At 39.0% G+C, this 18,630-nt stretch overlaps 1 protein-coding gene across 1 annotated transcript; it reads right to left on the bottom strand.

Moving 5' to 3' along the window:
* Positions 1-1,453: 1,453 nt before the first annotated feature.
* On the bottom strand, positions 1,454-17,409 carry pde6c (phosphodiesterase 6C, cGMP-specific, cone, alpha prime). The gene is made up of 22 exons (XM_044178856.1): positions 15,363-17,409; positions 14,305-14,457; positions 12,795-12,884; positions 12,400-12,540; positions 12,214-12,288; positions 12,017-12,081; positions 11,558-11,624; positions 10,931-10,978; positions 10,512-10,661; positions 9,987-10,130; positions 9,559-9,624; positions 9,080-9,235; positions 8,499-8,606; positions 7,830-7,939; positions 7,640-7,727; positions 7,451-7,551; positions 7,104-7,211; positions 6,889-6,952; positions 6,265-6,339; positions 6,063-6,146; positions 3,980-4,133; positions 1,454-3,864 (listed from the first exon to the last, which is right to left on the bottom strand). The coding sequence occupies exons 1-22, from the start codon at positions 15,828-15,830 to the stop codon at positions 3,821-3,823; spliced, it is 2,559 nt and encodes an 852-aa protein (XP_044034791.1). The 5' UTR covers positions 15,831-17,409; the 3' UTR covers positions 1,454-3,820.
* Between the last annotated feature and the right edge of the window lie 1,221 nt (positions 17,410-18,630).

The following is an 18,630-nucleotide window of genomic DNA, read 5'->3' as shown; positions in this document are numbered from 1 at the left end:
GTAGTTATACAAAAGAGTCAAGCACTCTGCTTTTACAAAAAGACAACAAGGATTAGCTCAAGATGTCCCTCTGACCAAGGGCTGATTGAAGTGATGCCTTGACCTCAACTTCCAGAGAAGGAAACTGAGTGAGGTCGCTGGGAGATTATAGACCTTGGCTTAAATAAAGACAATTACTTTACCTCTTACTGCTCTGTATGTCTCGTTATAACTTTCTTCTCTGCTTTCTCAGGAGATTTACTGTGTGATTCATGGCAATGTAAGCTAACAGGTGGTTAAGTGTAGTTAATGGTACATTGAGTAATAACAGCCTGTTGTTTTTGAGTGGTTGTAGGACATGATGTGGCCCCTGGCTGTACTTGTACACCTGGATGCATTTACAGTTGATCAGTTGTGTTGTCAACATCTGTTTTCTTGCCTTCACGTGTGCGCACGTTTAGGGCCCTTACAAATGTCCTGGAAGGAATTTATTAATCCCAAATAACAACAACTTTTTAAAATTTAAAGCTCCCCTTGCCACCATATTTTCAGACACATAACACTCTCCTTGAAAAATTATTTGTTTCATATGGGTTTTCAACAAAAAAGTAAACAGCTATTTTAAAATACTTTAAATTACATCTACTCTTTCTCCCTCATTGAATCTAGAACATACTGTATGAATATGTAGATATGTAAATAAGTTTAACCACCAGAGACAAGATTTCTAGTAACTTGCATACAAAATGATGCACGTCTTCAACTCAAATTTAAGGTGAGCACAGAGAAACCTTCCCCCTTCAGCAGATGGATGTGAAAACAGCCTTCGAGTGTCAAACTCTGCACATAAATCATTCTGCACAATGAAGCTTGGAAACATCCAAGTAAAGGAATAATAGGCAAAACACATTTTTGAGTGGAGGGGGACTTTAAATTTAACATTCATATTTTGGTCATGTTGATGCAGGGGTTGACAAGCTGAAGTGTCCCACAGAATTTGTCAGGGGAGGCCTCAGCAGCATCCTGCCATTAAACTACACACATACAGGAGTGCACTGATGCAGCAATGTTGCTCTTAATTTAAAAGATTTGTACTCCTTTCACAGAGCGAAGTTTATTGTCTTCTAAATGACTGTATACCTGTTAAAATGATGACAAAACACCACGCAATCATGCAGAATCTGCAGACAGCAGGACACAGGATGTTGAACAACATAGCCAGACAACAGTGTCTTGGGCAGGGATCAGAACCAATCCACTGATCCTTTTTCCCAAGAGGCTCATCCAGCTTTGGAGCCTCTAAGATCCCTGCACGATATATGACTAAGAACGAAGCGCTGTCGCAGCTAAGCCCAAGGTTGCATTCTCTGTCTCTGTGTAACCTTCATGTGAATGAGTCAAGCTTGAATAAGAGATAACGTATCACCTTTGTGCGTCTTAATTAATTTTCATACTGAGAAAAAGTGATTCTCTCTATTCTTACACCTCCATAAATTCTTTTATTTGCTTACGCATATTACATCTCATGACACATACATACAGTAGAGGTCATTTCATACGTCAAATGATAGATTTCTAAAGACAGTTGATGGGATAAGTAGAAAGTATACAGTGCATTATTTGGTATCTCACAAAGGATCCTTGAAGGAAAAGCAAGGTGCCATTTGTTTTATCACTGGAGACAGAACTGGTGGTGTAACCATCCATATAAAATGTGTGCAGCAGGAACACTGAGGTAAATTCATGGTTAAATCATTAAAACATATCACTCAGGGGTTGATTCAGTAAAAGTTTTTTGCCTAGTTTGGCTCCAGTAATCAAAACAGCTCCTCGCTTCTCCTTAAGCAGCAGAAAAGGAGTTTCCAGGTAGTCCCAAAGCCATTCTGATAGGATTAAGTGCCTTTGATTGATGCCCCGTTGATTAGAGGAGATGACATTGTGTAACAGGAAGTTAAGAGCTGCAGCTTGCCTTTGCACCCGGGAGGGACATTGCTAAAAGTGTTTCAGAAAGTTCACAGGGGGGTGCGCTGTCAACTCAGATGCCTGATAAGATCAAGTCATTTCAGGTTTACATGGAGAGGTGTTGTGGGGAGATTCACACTGAGTTGACATCAAACAGCAGTTATTGCATGATTCATCACACTGTTGCATCAGTGACGAAAGAAGCAGAGGACTTTGGCCTGTCACACAATCAATGATGCTATAGTTGCATCCGCCACATAAACACAAGTTGTCTGCACATACATGTAAGGCTTTGGTAGCCTGCTTTACCTCCTCTGTAAGAAGGGTATTTAAAGTCTAAAGCCGTGTGGATCTTAAACGCTGGCTGGCAATCAAATCCTATCAAATCTTCTTACAGGAGAGGTAGATCTACTGTGCCCTGTTTGACTCCTTAGAAGAAGCAAAGGTTGCTTTTACTTGTACATCCTTCAAATCAGTTCTATGCTTCAAATATTCTTAAGTTTACACAATTTACATTTTACAATTTCTATGTAATAAACTATATACATGTGAAATCATGCACGTTTAAAAGAAGTTATCTTTTTTTGAATTGATATGGAATTGTAATTTTGCTCTAAACACTGGCGTAAATATGATATATATTACCCTTTTCAGGTATTTCTCCAGGTGGTTGGACATAAAAATACCAGCTTAAAGGTGTTTTTCAAAGCTGGCAATAAAGTTGCACAAATTCAACACATTTTCTAAATGCCTGAATTTGATTTTAGAGTGCATTTGTTCACATATTCACAACGCCCTCTCTCAAAGCTCGTCTCAAACTCTCTGTCCATGAAGACAGTTCAAGTACAAAATTGTCAGACAAAGAATCCAAAAAATATATGTATATAGATGGATTGCATATAACAATAAATTCACCCTTACACAACTCATCAGTGCCTTTTGAGGTAAGAGAACATCAGCCCTTGTTGATTGAGCGTAATCATTTGCTGTAGTATCTGAGCTTCGAGGTTTGTTATACAGCATTGACAGATCCTTCAGATTGCAGTCTCCTGGGCTTGTGTTCAAGGAATGAATTCCACAACTCATGCTACATGAACTGTTAACCAAAAACATAATTCTAACCCCATTCCTCTGATCCCAGTAAGTATAAAGTTACGTGGTTAGTCCCTGCCTGCCCTCCCATCCTCCATTCATGGCCTGCCACTGCCAAAACAGCAGCTAAGTGCATTGTGCAACCTACAGTACTACTATACTGTGTAGTAAATGACTGCTAATAGGAACACCATGTGAAAACTATTGTTTTGGCATGTATACACCCCACATGCAGCACAAGCAGTACCCTGTTTGAGCTATTTATACTAAAGAGTTTGTATCTGTACTTTAGCTTGACTTGGAACATTTGCATCCAACCGTGGTTTCAAACCATATGTCAGAAATGTTTAGATTATTAATATGTTAAAGGGAAATATATGTTGTCCATGTAGATATTGGGTTTCAAATGTGCATGGCTGTGTGTTGTACGAAGCAGATTAAGTTTCAAATACATCACATCTTCAGAGTCAAACGGTTTCTCTTGCAGTCAGAGTCCCAACATTACTTTTTGGTAATGTTTCTGACTCTTCCCTCCTTGGAGAATATCTAGGCTGACTGGACCGCAGACCAGACCTGACTACACTAGACTAAAGTAGGCTAGACTGAACCAGACCAGACCAAACAGGGCTGGACCCAGACTGCACCGGAGCGGACAGCACCTAACCAGAGAGAACTACACTGGTGTAGATCAGACCAGACCAAGCTAGCCTAGTCAAGCCCCAACTAGACTAGTTGTCAGACAAGAATAACCAGACCGCATCAGTCCAGATCCAAGCACCGGGGAACCTTAGCAGATGGTGCAGGTCTTTGACTTCCCTCCGTCGCCTCCAGCTAGATAAACACACAGAAATAAAAAAATTTTGTTTTGATACGGGATGATTCTCAACACTTGATCTTGATCAGGCCATCAACTGACCAATATACACAGATCTATTTTTTTTTTTACCTTTCTTGGCTTCTTCCTCTTCCAGTTTCTTCTTCTCATCCTCAATGGCCTTCATCTTTGCGTTGTATACCTCAGCCAGCTCGTTCCAATGTGCCCTGTTGTTGTTCAGACCATCAAACATAGGCTGTATCTCTTTGTGGAACCTGGAGAACTCCTGATAAGTGAAAGAAAAAAAATACACTGAATGCAATTATATGCTATTCACATTGTGGGATACATACTGTAGAGGGAGAAGAACTTACAAAAAGAAAATTTTTGCTGTTGTAAATAAACAATATGCCTCTTAGACCATCGACAGGGACAACAAACACATATCCATAGTGATGGATGTGTGTGTTCTTGTCCAAATGCCATCCTGACAAACTGCCAAATAGCTAACTGACATTCCTCCTGGGGCCATCTGGGTTCAACAGGTCCATATCTATACATCCTGTTATCCAACTTAAGATGGTTGAAGCTACAACACCACCTCTGTAAAGCTAATAATGAGACTGTATGAGAAATAATTTAACTCAAAAGTCAATAGTCAGTTTTTTTTATTAGACTACATTAAGATCAATCCCCATATGCTGTACATAGTGTTAGTAATTCAGCTCTGTCATAGCAGAGTTGAAGCTACACCTTTCTGACACAGTCTCATCCAAAACTGAACACATACACCAGGTTTTACAAATAGGTATTTACTGCACAGTTGGGAGAGGGCTTGAAAATAAATGTTATGACCTTGAAAATAGAAGTCACTAGGGCTGGGATGATTCATTGATTCATCGTAATTGATTACGGAAATACGTTGATTTGCGTATCGTGCGTTGATGCGTCACAATGAAGTATGGCTGCACCCAGTCAAAGCATGGATTCCCCCGCAGGACAAGCTGGAGCATTAAAACCTCGCCCACAATCTCCCCTCGCTCTACCCCTCCCATGCGGTCTACGGACAGTCGCACATGCTCTGCAGAGAAACACACACAGAGTAACTCTTCTGTTTATGTAGGCCTACTTATGCCGTTGTTTTGTAAAATCTTGAGAGAGCACCTGTTGGTGCCGATGTTTTCGGTGCCACGTTAGTTTCGATTGATTCGACAGGTGACGTCATTAACAACAAGACTCCTCCACACGCGGCTCACCTACTGTTGTGAAACGGAATCCAAAAAATCCAAAATGGAACTTGTGTTTTTTGGCCGACTTTATAAAACATAGTGCTGACGAAGAAAGTAAACAGTGCAGACACATACGTGGAGAGAGATACAGAAAGAGGCAAGTGGGGGCAAGTTAGTGTGTGCAGAGACCAGAGGTGCAGGGGTGTGTGTGTGTGAATGGGGGAGGGAATTGAAGGGAAAAGCAAGGTGAGGAGATTAGAGTAGTTTGTGAGTAAACACTAAAATAAGGTGGTGAATTAAGTAGAATTAAAATGGTAACATAAGAAATAACCTACTAGAAATAGGGAAATATATAAATGTATTCTTTCAAATATTATAATATTTTCAATAGACAAATGCCCTGCAGTACATACTTTGTTTCTTGTTACATTTGTTTGTTTTTAAGAGAAAATTAATAATATTGAAATATTAATGAGACATGTTTTTGATATTTTTGGGGTAAATTAATTGTATATTATATTATTGATATTAATCAAGGAATAAAAAAATCTTTAGAATAATCGATAAATTAGTCGTTAGATTAATCACTAAAAAAAATAATTGTTAGGTCACACTTTAAACTAGGGCCTCGGAGTGAAGTTAATGGCTCAGTTTAGTTACTTTTACAGTTTACATTTGTAGAGCTCATACTCTTCGAAAGTATCAAAATCAATTAAATTGAACTGAATCAAAACTACTCAGAATGTGTTTTTTATGGAGCTTTGCTTCGCTTTGCTGAAAATCAATGAATTGCTGCAACACAAAGCAAAGGCCAGACTTTTTTTCTTTTGCAAAATCCATGTCTGTCTTTTTTCATGCCATTGAAATCAACCTTTAAACTGTCACCTCCCCCTTCATTGTTTATAATATAAATATAAATAATATAAAACTTGTCATTTTTCTCAGGAAAAATGGTGAAGCTGTGCGGTTTAAAAGCTGTTCATTACCTTGTATACAAATGAGCACACAAAGTCGATGAAACCACACTGCATCTTGGGTAGCTGTTCGGCACAGTTTCTGTCCATCATGGGCTGAGAGAGACAGAGGAGAGAGTTTCAGATGGAAAACAAATCCTGAGAAACCTAAATAAAAAAAAATAAAAAATTCATGTGAAAGGAAGAGAAGGCACAGGAGGGGTATGAGCCTTACAATTGGTTGTTGGTCCAAAACAGTTCTCTCCAAATCTCCCTGTTCCCAGAATTCAGCAGCGACCATCAGAGCCACCTGAAGAGGAACAGACATGCAGAGGAACAAAGAATGATACGGTGAAATAAAAGACAAATATAGGGAGGAAAGGATTGCGAATGAGTAGCAAAAACATATTTCACTCTCAGGACATTCTTTTATCTTATGAGGGTTAGTTTCAATCCTTTCGAACCTACAGTATTTACATGTACATGGGATGGACTTCATCTCAGCAGGACAGGATCTCTTCTGCCAGCTATAAATATGAAACTTATTTTTTACCTTCTGTAAAGCCTTTAGCATTTGATCTCAAAGTAACAACAAATACAGTAATACAAGTGGACTATTGAACCTAGTTTGTTTAAACATTATTGTTTAAGTTACTGAGCTAGAACCAAACATATTTCAAGCTGAATAACCTGATCAAAGACTGAGGACAGGCAGGAGAAAATATTAATAATGTTAGCAGAACAAACTACATGAAAACTGTATTATTTGTAAAATTTGCTCCTGTGCTTTCTGTGTATTTTTTGCTTCTTGTGAGCTTCACTATATATTCTTTAACCAGCTCATGTGAAGGCCACCTACCTTGCTCTGTACCTCCCAGGGTTTGGTGATAGCTGACAAGTCACAACCTGTCATCATCATGGCCCTGGAGGTGAGGGACAGACAGATGACACACCGCTACTGATGCTGATGATTTGCAAGGGTCTACTGTTGCAGAAATCTTCTCACAAATATATTTTAAAGTAAACTGGACAGAATCTCAGCTGTATTATCCTCTGCTTGAATCGGTTACATACATGACGATTTCCTTCCTGGTGGCGTTGTTGGAAACGTAGGCAATGGCCTCCTTTTCATCTGCCATCGGCTCTGTGGCATTCACAATGTTTTGGAACATGGTTCTCTTTCTGTGTGAGGACAAACAGATGAGATAGCAGACCATCAATCAGACCAACTGAACTAAGCAAATACGCAAATTCCATAAAACATACTGAGTCACGAACGTTGATCGGCTGCTGCTACACTTCTGAGCAACATCAGCTATAGTCAGCTAGTCTTTCACTAGCATTATTTCATGTATGTTGCTAACTGTGGCTGTAGCATGGTAGCTGCTACTGGTCTGAGTGCAGTATTTCAGAAAACCTACTTAAAGTAAAGGGCCAGATCAGTGGCGATGATGCAGACGTCAAACAAGTGCTGCACATTCTCAAATTGACGCTTCTGGAGGTTGCAGAAGATGTTCAGGCTCTGTGAGAGACAGCGAGGAGTGGTCAAAATGTTCGTGCCTTTTCTTTAAGTCTGTTATTTTAATTTATTGTCCAATAATGTGTCATACCTCCTCAGCCATGAGCGTCTTGCTGTACTCCAAATGGTGCCTCTCCATGATGGAGGAGCCATGAAGTTTAGCCAGAGGAGATGCGCTCCTACAGAAAAAAAGAGACAAAGATAGGAGAATAAATTGGCACACAGGCGACACATGTGCACGTTAACTTCCTCCACACACAGAATCATATATTTTGACTTGCTTTGTCTGGTAGAGGTTATTGGTCCCTCTGTGGTCGATATCGTGGCAGAAAGCAGCAGCCACCATGGCAAAGGCATCTAGATCAGAGTAGTACTTCCTCAGCCTCCCTGTCTGTAGGCAGAAGAGACAAATCATTGATTAGTATGTGCAGGTATTTGGGTGTGTGGTATAGATTATGGCCACCTAAAAAAATCATTATCTGTTCTGTCCATGATTAAAAAAACAAAAGATTATTCTCATTTGTAGCCTGTTTTTAGACCATTTAAATCCAGAAACTGCAAAACATTGGGCACTGTCAATACTCACTTGAATTCTCTGCAATGCACTCATGTCGTTATACATACTTATACATTTTATTTTACCTGTATTGGTGAAATTCGCTTTATGAAGAAATATAAATACATTATAAATATAATGTTATGAGCATATATAGGTAGTTCACACATTCCTGTGTTGAACTGTCACCACATGTATTGTGTTAAATATTGTGCAGTAAGCTCTAGTGTAAAAGTTCTACAAGAAACAGACTGAGAAGTCTGCAGTTGTGAAGTGGAGATGTGAATAAAAGAGAAGAGATGAAGCTACAGCAACTTAGAACATACTCTTGTTCATTTGTAAGGTTTAGTGCTAGGGTTTACTGTAGGTGCAGCAGATGTTGTCCAGGTGTTACCTGCAGCAGGCAGAACATGGTGTGGCCTACGTTGAAGCCGTGCCTCCAGTTGTGGTAGGTGATGGCACGGTAACCCTTCCTCACTGTGTACATCCATCTGGTCAGCGTCTGAGATGGAAAGGGGGAGAGGGTGGATTCAGAGAACAAAGTGAGAGAAAAGAACAAAATGTTATCATTTTAGATGGCTTTCAGATGAGCCATGGCTCAGTCTGATGTACACGTGTTTAAAAAAAACCCCAAACACTTTTATCCCAGTGCCCAAAGAAACCCACTCTGCCTTCACAGCTACACCGCCGAGTATCACTCAGATTTGTATCTGCATCCCTAAGACTCTTTGTTTCTGTTCTTGACATATTTTAAAGTACTCACATTTCACGTAGATTATATGTTTACACTTAAAAGTTCTTTAATCTAATCAATTTCCACTTTTTCATATGTATTTTGAGTAAATACTAATAAAATCCCAGCTTTTGGGGGGGAACAAAAGAGAATAATGAGCCCAGTACAGACAATTATATCCCAGCTAGACAATAGCAGCATCTGCAGGCAAATCGAGATAAGTGTCTCACAACATGACTCACCTCTGCGGGAACTTTAAACTTTTCAACAACTCCGAGCTCAAAGAATATGCGAATGCCGGCTTTGATAAGGTCGTGCTCTGTGACGGGGAGGTCACTGAAGGAGAACAGGTACAGATTCTCTCCAGTGACATTGTCAGCTGGCGGGCAGGTTGCTTTCTGCACAATGCAATTCACACAGAACACATCCATGAATCCTTCAATACTCAAAAAGTACACATGTCAGTCTCGAGTTAACAGTAAAGAAAAAATGCATTTTTCAAAGGAATTTAATTTGTCTCTAAAATCCATTCCCATTATCCTAAATAATGATGATATTAAATGAATTAAGTGTACAGATATTCAAATTCATAATCTTATTCATACAGTTATTTGGTTTGCCAGTGCCTGTGCTTTGATAAGTGAGTACTGTAATAATCGTATGTATCACACTGTTTCATTTCATTGTTAGTTTTTGTCCTAAAGGTTTAAACAAAACATACCAATAGTTTGTACATCTCTTTCTGGTCGCAGTCTTCTGGCTCTGAATCAAACTTCTCTTTAGTGTTCTGGTTATAAAAGAGAGAACAATAATTTACAATGGCATTTTACACTCAACCCATGAGCATGCAGCCATCATCTACAGCAATTTACAGCTTGAATTCCTAGATGGGAAAAAGCAGAAAATCTGAAAATATTATGGTATTATGTTTTCATACACTTCAGACAAGTGCTCCAAGCAGTGAAATGTTATGTCATCGTGACCTCTAACAGCTGGTATTGGAGGACTGCTAATCAAAAAGCTATTAATGGTGCATTAACCTTTGACTACTTTTAATTCCTGCTTGAGTGGCCTCCTGATCAAATGCTGGGAGCTCAAAGGTAGGCTTCTGGAGAGGAAAATGTGGAGGAACGTCAGGCTGATACTGACCAGAATGGACTGCATCTCATCATTGGTGCATTTGCTCTGGTACATGAGCATCTCCTGGGCGATGTCTTTCCTGTACTCCATACGGTTCAGCCTGTCATAGGTGTCACAGTTCAGCACTGACCAACCCAAGAACTGTGTCAGGGCCTGGTACGAACAATGAGAGTGAGAAAGCATGAGAGAGGAGAAACACATCTAAACAAGAAGCAACTGAGCTGCCCCCCTGTGTTACCCCGATGTATTTCTAATTATTGTGATTACCCCATTAATTAAGCTAATGAATGCACTGGGTGGCAACTATTTCCATTATGAAGTTACTGCTGTTTTAGGATCTTACCTTCATTAACATGTAAATTTATGCTACAACATGCTCCAAAATCAGAACAAATCTTTCCCTTTATGGGGGAAACCTGTGGTGCAGAATGTTGACAAGAGTGCATCTAAACAGACAGACAATGACATGATATCCCAAATGAGACACACTGTATGATGGTGACAGCAGAAAAAAAGAGAAAGCATGGTGCTGACCTCAGTGATCTGTTCATCGTGTTCATCAAATGGCTTGCCGTCTTTCCTGTTGAAGAAAGTGGCAATGCCCACAATTTCTTCCTTCTTGTTGACAATGGGCAGCGACAAGACGTTCTTGATGACAAAACCTGTGTCATCCACAGCCTCTTTCTGAAAGACATTGAAATTAAATATTCAAACCATGCAATCGGTTTTCAACCGCGGCTCCATTCTTATTGAATATGAGCATCAAAACAGTATGATATAAAATCTGCATATTGTAGAGGAAGGGCCTTAATGTGTGTAGGTATATCAAAACCGATACTGATGTGTATTCTATTGTGTGCATATATGTGAAATCAGCTGTATAGTGGATACAAAGGTGGCCATACACAATTGAATGTGTTCTATATGTGGATGGACAGTAAAAGTCTCCTCACCTGGAAAGTGAAGAAATCATCTGCAGCCACGTTCATCATGTTGCAAATCTGCAGGCAGTCACATTAAAATATTAAAGTCCTGCACTTTACTTTGTAAATTTTACTCATAATTGCTATTGCTAATCAATCTTTGCAATAACCTTTAAATAAATTATATTTGTATACCTTTAATTGTTATAAGTCATGTTTAATTTACTGTATGGAATTTTAGTATGTTTAATGCAATATGTTCAACTTTTTCAAACAGTAAAATCTATAAATTGTTAATTGGGATTAAATGAATGAAATGATTACATTACATTACAAGTTGTTTTATCTAAAACTTGTTTATTACCTGTCATATATTCAGTGCTATAAATTGTCACATAACTACCAAATCACTTCACAGTATTCCAATTGATACATACCACTAGCTTATTTTCTGGACAAAGTGTAGAGTGTATTTAAGTGTAGAGTGACTGAATTTGTCCGTGCGCCCTTTGTTTCACTACATTCTTATGTTACTACATTAGATGTTGATATTTCTCTGTGCCTATTCCACATGTAAGTTCCCCTCTATTTTCATTCTTTTATAATTCTAGTGAATTCTGATAATGAATTGCCCTGCAACGGCTGTGACAGACTTACAAAGCCATTCTCTGCAACGTAGGTTGGTAGTCCGCTAACTAGAGCCCAGTGATCTGCAGGCGGACCACTGAAAAAGAGAGAAACATACAGCGTTGTGTGAGCTGGAGTGAGCAACTTATTCCCTGAGAAGCAAGATAAACAGTGCTGGCTCTCATGCATTATGTTTCTTCTACAAAAAAACATATCCAAATAACTCATCAGAAACCCCCAGAATTGTCTGTGAACATGTCTTTCAAAATATATAGGATACTTCCATTTTCTTAGCTTTCAATTTAAATTTGGGCTTTAAATTGTATTAATGTTAATGAGTGTGAGATCAGATTCTTATTAAAACTATGTGAGGACTTTTATTTTGAAATAAGAAATGTAATTTTTTTGATCCCAAGTCACTGAAACTGTTCTGTATTTTGAAATTTATTAGTTTGAGTGGATTTGTAGCATATAGCTAATGCTGCTCACGGTATGACTTTGATTTCTTCTTTGGCTTCAAGGAGGTAGTCAATGATCTTGTAAAAGATGATTTCCTGTATAAAAAGCAGAAGCCTGTTAGAAATTCTCGATCATCTTCAAACTACATTAGTGAATATATAAGTTGAAGAGAATAGGATTTAAAGTACTACAAAACTGAATTAATGAGGAGAAAATGAGTTTGTTACCCTGCCGTCTGGTGTTTTTGGTCCCTTATAGGGTTCCACATCTCCCAGTTTCACCGGCCATTCATCATAGAATTCCTGCAGGAAAATAACACAGGCAATAATAGTTTTAAGTTATTCATAGCTGTAGCCATGAACGCTATCTATTTAATCCTGTCTGTAAAACTGAATCTATTCTGCAAGACCAACCTTCTCTTTGGTCATGTCCAACAGACCCACTGAGTATCGTTCGCATTGTAGATAGGTCCTGACAGTGTAGAGCGCTTTGTGGAACTGTCTCTCAATGTCTGTCAACTCCTCAAACACTTTACTGGCTGACCAGAGCAGCACCTATAAGCGAAAGAACGGCAATGAATGCGGGTAATTAAATGTTTATCTATGGCATATAGCATGAACTCTGTTTAGAAATACCAACAGGTAACTAACACTAACACAGTAGACACAGTATTCATCAGTGCCTAATGATGGGAGGTTTCCACTGGATAACACAGTAATCACAGTATTACATATCTACTCTTAACTACTTCCCTGACTCAAAGGGTACTTAGAGCATTTATTTATTAAATAGCAGCAGTTCAGTTTACCTGACTCCTTCTGGATTCCACATTGAACATGTAGGCTGTGTAGTGCTGCAGGGTGATGACTTGAGCAAAGTTCATGTACTTGTGGAAGAGCTAAGGACCAAATCAGATTAGAAGTTTCATTAATACACAACAGCAGATTTAAGACTGTGGCACATGGGTGTATAGAGTATGTATCCTCAGAATGTTGCTCACATATGATGAAATTTAGATTTAACTGATCAGTAAATATTTATGACAGTTCATCCCAAAATCAAAAATCCATATTTTTCCTCTCACCTGTAGTGCTATTTATCCCGGTTTAAATATTTAACCCGGTTACTCAAGATAATCCACAGATTTGTTGTGAGCAGTTTCATGTAGGAACTATTTTCTTTCTACTGATAGTTCCTACATGAAACTGTTCACAACAAGGTCTGGAAAGAGAAATTGCTGTTAATGAGTGCCATCTGGTCCCATTATATCGAAAAAAGGCAAATATCGCTACGACCGATAGCTCCAAAACTCAGCAACTCACACCAAAACAATCTAGATGGATAAATAGCACTACAGGTAAACAAAACTTCATAAGGTCTTTTAAGTCCACATTTGGCTAATCTTTACACAGATTACACATATTTTGTATTTGGATTTACATAGATATACAACATTTCATAGGTCTTTGCAGGTTGCCAAACCATTTGATGATTGATCAAAGTACACAAGTGCGTTTTTCTTACATACTGAAGTTTACATTTTGGAGATGCAAGATTTTTGCCCAAAAGAAATAATATAGATAAAGAGAAGTAAACAATCACTACCTCTCTGTCTATATACCAAACTAAAAGAATGCAGAGGTATCAGACATTTTATGCATCTTCTCTCTAAGGAGAGGATTGGAGATCCTCTCCTTAGATCTCTTTACTCTCTCTTTCAGTTCCTGTGAATCACCAATATAACTGAGAATCAACCTCAATAGTCTGTAAAAACATAATTTCCATCTGACCCAGTTCAGTCTTTATGGAACTGTGCCCCAGTGTGTGTTTTTGGCTTCTGAATAATAAGAGACAGTAGTGCATGTTCTCTGATATAGACCACAGAGATAACATATTCCCAGTTAAATCATCATGCCTTTTTTCAAGTCGAATGCTCAAAAGCAACCGCATTAGGGCAGTCAGGTCTGATTGGCTTCCACTGACATAATGGGAGTATTTTGCACCCTACTGGTGAGATGTAATTACAGCAATAATCTTTATTTAGTTACAAATTTCAAGCACAGGCTTTTTAAAGTAGCAGACAAGCAACTATGGATATGATGAGCAGAGAATTCCTGCAAAATAGGGTGTATTTTAGCTGTTACTTCTTAAGACAAAGCAGACCTAATAATGATACTATAGTGGTCAAATTTTGGTTCAATTTATGAAGCAGTTAGTGTCAGCCATGCATCAGTGTCCAAAACACAATCTGGTTCCAGCTCACGCAGTAAATCACTACAGATAAGAGTGGATGTACATGTTTAAGTGTGTATTCTTACCGCCTCATCCTCTGCAGAGAACGTATCCGCTCCTATTTTGTTTAGTGCCATGACGACTCCAAGGCACTCTTTGTCAGCCATCAGAGGGAAAGTGAGCATGCATTTAGTCTTGTATCCAGTCTGTTTGTCCACAAAGTCACAGAACTTTTTATTCTGTATCGAGAGAAAAAGAAAACTTCACGTGAGGTTTGGTTGAATCCAAAGGTGGATATAAAACGACATCACAGACATACAACAACAAAATTCACATTTACACTGTTCATTTCATTTTTATGCAGTCCAATGTTGTTTTTCATATGCTCATTAACTTCCTGACAGACTGAAAGATTCATATTCATAAAGTATATAACAATGACTTTTTTCAAATAGAGGGTAGCATGCTGTCTGGTCTTACTTTTTTAAATAAAGTGCAATTTGTTGTGTATTTGGTAATCAATATTGCATTCACATTTCAGTGGACAAGACGGGTCAGTACCATATTCTTCTTTGATAATACAACTGATGTCTAATAGGGATGGTAGTTAAGAAATAATTAATATCTGCTGGGTTTTCAGAAATCTTGTTGCACACCAAAACTGACGCTCATAATAAAAACAAGTAATAAAAATATATCAAAGGATATAATTCAAAATAAAACCCTTTCCCCCATATGTTTTATCATTAATTTTGACAACAGAGTTGTGTATCACTAATATAGGCTATTTCAATATCATTATTTGAAGCTATTTGAAGTCCCCTGAACTCTTTTTAAACTCTTCACTTATTTTAAAGCAACAATTGCAAGAACCTCATCATGTATGTTAGGCTATAAATAAATAGTGATCCAAAGTGAAGAAAGTGTGGAGGTGATTTCTATATGTCCCAAATTTGGGAATCAAATTTGATGTGCACATTTAGACCCACCAAGCCAATAGAGGTCATTTTCACTAATAACGTTGCAGAAACAACGAAATTTCTCCATATGATTTTTGACAGATACAGTCACGCACACACAACTTTCTTGGAGAGCGCGCGCACTACAGAGCGCGGGTAGACTACTTCATTAGGCTACTTCTCACCGTTGAGACGTCAGGAACATTTTGTGGCTTTTTGGACTGTGCGGTGAAACCGACAACACCCATATCGAGAGGGAACACAATTTCACCCTGCGGATGGACCACGTTTGCCTCGTATTTGGATGTTGGAGTCACGTCAAAGAGGCAAGTGGCGAGCTCGGGTATTCCGTTTCTGGCCCGGCATGAGTAATAACTGACCCTGTCGGCCTGTAAGATCAGGGCAACTCTCTGCAACACTTTGTGAAGGGACTGCTCCATGGCTCCTTGTTTCTGCAACTCTTGGACCATCTCGAAGATGATGGCGGCCTCTTGAACTGAGTTAACATCCTTGAAGGAAGCGGTGTCTTTGATGTCGACAGGTGCAGAAAAGGCGGCGGAAAGGGCTTCAGCACGCAACTTCTTATCAAAGTATTCTTTAGCGAACTGTGGGTTGTTCTCCAGGTATTTCTCCACGCTATCCTTGTCTGCCATTTTGAACTCGAGTAGTTTTGTATTCCCGTCTTTTCACAAAAGCATCACCTGCAGGGATATGTATAAAAAAAAAAATAAAAAAAAATGGAGAGGGGAGCTGTTCTGTGGCCTACGCGGTTGGGTGGCTCAGTAGCATCCGTTTGTGCGGACGTGCATTCTCCTCCACGGTCCCCGAGGGAGTCACTAACACGTCCCGTGTCCGGCGACAGACAGAATAGGACAGAGTGCGGCTTAGAGGCTGAAAGGATCAAAGTGGCCGCTAATGAATGTGACGTCATGACATTAAAACCCCTGCTATAAGCGTCCTTAACCCGCAAATCCCAACGCTGATCATTTTATATTGGGCAATCCTCCCCATCTTAAGCAGGACGCAGGAGAGAGTGAGACTGTTGTCAGGTCGACTGCCAGGTTGGATGCATTGGCTACATCAGGACAGTATGTGGACGGTGTCCTATCTCATTGGTTCAGGTGGTTTTCACATGTCACCATATCTCCATAGGCTACATGAAACTACACACACCTTTACACCGTGGAGACACTCCAACCACTGGCTGCTAAGACCTGTGGAGGCTTCTAAAGAGCACCTCAACATTCACTGAATACAGTTGCTTCACACAAAGGTCTTCTGTAAGCCAGTTACTGGGCTCACACCAGCAGCCTACTGTTCCAATCTAACAATTTAATGTGTCAGCCCTGTTTACTTGCTAATTAAACAATTTGAGCAAGCAGGAGACATCTTGCCTCAAATAACCTCTCAGTGAGCTAACCCTGCATTAGGTATTACCACTGTTCTATCCTTGTTTTTGTTGCTTCAGCAGAGAAAGTACCTAAATAGTGTCAGCCACCGGCAGTGATCATGTTCAGAGCCATAACGGTAGCTATCTAATGCTCTAAATGTGTGAGCAGCCTACCTGTGTGCGCTAATTAAATCAGCATTATCATTGAGGTATCAGTCCCAGAACTGGAAATTGGCCAATTAGTGAGACTTGGACGTCTGAAAAGGCCCTAAACAAAGATGGCTGGCTATTATTAACTGAGTGCATTGTCTGGTTAGCTCCTGGCAGGCTGGTAAGATCAGGAGTTCCCCACTATTTTTCGCTGTGGGGATAAAGACAAGCTTATCAAGGGAGAACTACAAAAGGTGTGTGTCTGAGTGTGTGGATGTGAGGTGTTGTGGAAATAAATTATTAGAGCAGGCAGCCCATTTCAGGAGAGAAGTGGTTGGGTGTTAGTGTGCGAAAGAGGAAAGACAGACACAAACAGGCAAAGCAGCTAAATGTAATGATGAATAATGGTATATTTCTGAAACCCAATTCCAGTATTTTCTTTCCTAACTGAATGGACTCAGTTATGTGAGTATTTTTCCTGATTGTGTTACTTTTTAACAAATGTATGTACTAAAATAAAGTGATTTTTATTTCATTTTGTGTGTTTGGGTACTGAACAGCAGCCACTGTGGCCACATGTAGTAATTACAGGTTTAATTGATTATGAATTCAACTTATCATTTGTAAGAGGAACAATGTGATATTTTGTATTGCATAGTTGCATAGCCTCACTTTAGACAATAGATGAAAATTTCCCAAACTTGACCTCATTTACAGTTCTTCTGGTATTCAAAACTAAAACTAATTAGCTAGTAAAAACACCTGAAGTGACGTGATTTAATTGGTGCGGGCTCCACACTGTGCAATCTTAATCAAGTAATTACCAGTTTAAAAACTACACCGGTACAATCTACTTCAAGCCACTAAAATCACCCTACAACTATACTATCTTTGTTGTTGATTCATCTCTTTGGTACTTTAGGCTGGAGGTAGTGGTGATGTCTGATTGGATTGTATTATAATTTGGTGGGTGGACAAAACACTCAGTTTACACAAGTTTCCATCTTTAAAGCTTTAAAAGCTCAGATGGAAGCAGTTTATTTAGCCATGAGGTCTTTTGCCCAAAACCTCAATTTTGTAGGGGATCATTTGTTTTTGTTTTTTTGAGTTACTTAAGTTTCACACCCCCTCAAAACAAGAAACTGACTCCTGCTTTAAGCATGACATTACCATTTACTCAAAATGTTAAATGCATACACAAACCTGGCAGTGTAACGTATATTGTTGGCCAATCTTCATGATTATGAAACCTTTGCTGCCTCTGTCCAAATTCCAGCTGCTATTATTTCTGCTGAAAATGAGTGATTGCGCTGTTTTTGACTGGCTGGGGCTGTGGTTATGCAAGCTGCAGATGTTTGGCTGTGCTGTGCTCTTATTCAACCAAGCCCTCAGAGGACTGGTTACATGATCTCAGTGCAAAACAACAGCATCAATTTATACAATTCTGCCACAGTAGATTTAAGTCAGATGAAACACAGACCTGTGTTAGAGAGTAGTTTAGGTATTTCTCTTAACTTGCTTGTACTGTCAATGATGTACATTTTGACTTGAAAACAAGTCAGAAAAGTGAGACAAGCTGTGTGACCCTGGTCTTGGGAAACAGCATGTTTTTTAAATAGGAAATAAAGAGGTTCTTGTATACATGAGATTACAACAGTATGGGAGCCATTTGCTTTAGCTTAGTGTTCACAGGAATCAGTAATTAACTTTCTCTAGTGCTATAAACATTTTCACAAAAATACACAGTTGATTCCTGACTGATCTCTTAAATGACAACAATTCTTTGAAAGCAAAGAGGCAGGATCAATTTCATTGATGTGGATTAGTCACAGATTTGTAATATAAAGGAACGTTCTTAGCAGATAAACTTAATGTTGTTGATGATTTAAAAGATGTGTCTTCCTCTCTGAGCT

The sequence above is a fragment of the Siniperca chuatsi genome, linkage group LG20 (assembly GCF_020085105.1).
Source record: "Siniperca chuatsi isolate FFG_IHB_CAS linkage group LG20, ASM2008510v1, whole genome shotgun sequence".
Lineage (NCBI taxonomy): Eukaryota > Metazoa > Chordata > Actinopteri > Centrarchiformes > Sinipercidae > Siniperca > Siniperca chuatsi.
The sequence above is the reverse complement of the archived record's forward strand: the minus strand, read 5'-3'. Positions and strand labels throughout refer to the sequence as shown.

Coding starts and splice junctions, on each gene's coding strand:
- pde6c (XM_044178856.1), bottom strand. CDS start 15,830: ATGGCAGACAAGGATAGCGTGGAGAAATACCTGGAGAACAACCCACAG. Junction 12,541..12,794: donor TGGAATCCAGAAGGAGTCAG/GTAAACTGAACT, acceptor TTTCGCTTATAG/GTGCTGCTCTGGTCAGCCAG. Junction 4,134..6,062: donor TGTGCTCATTTGTATACAAG/GTAATGAACAGC, acceptor TTCACTTATCAG/GAGTTCTCCAGGTTCCACAA.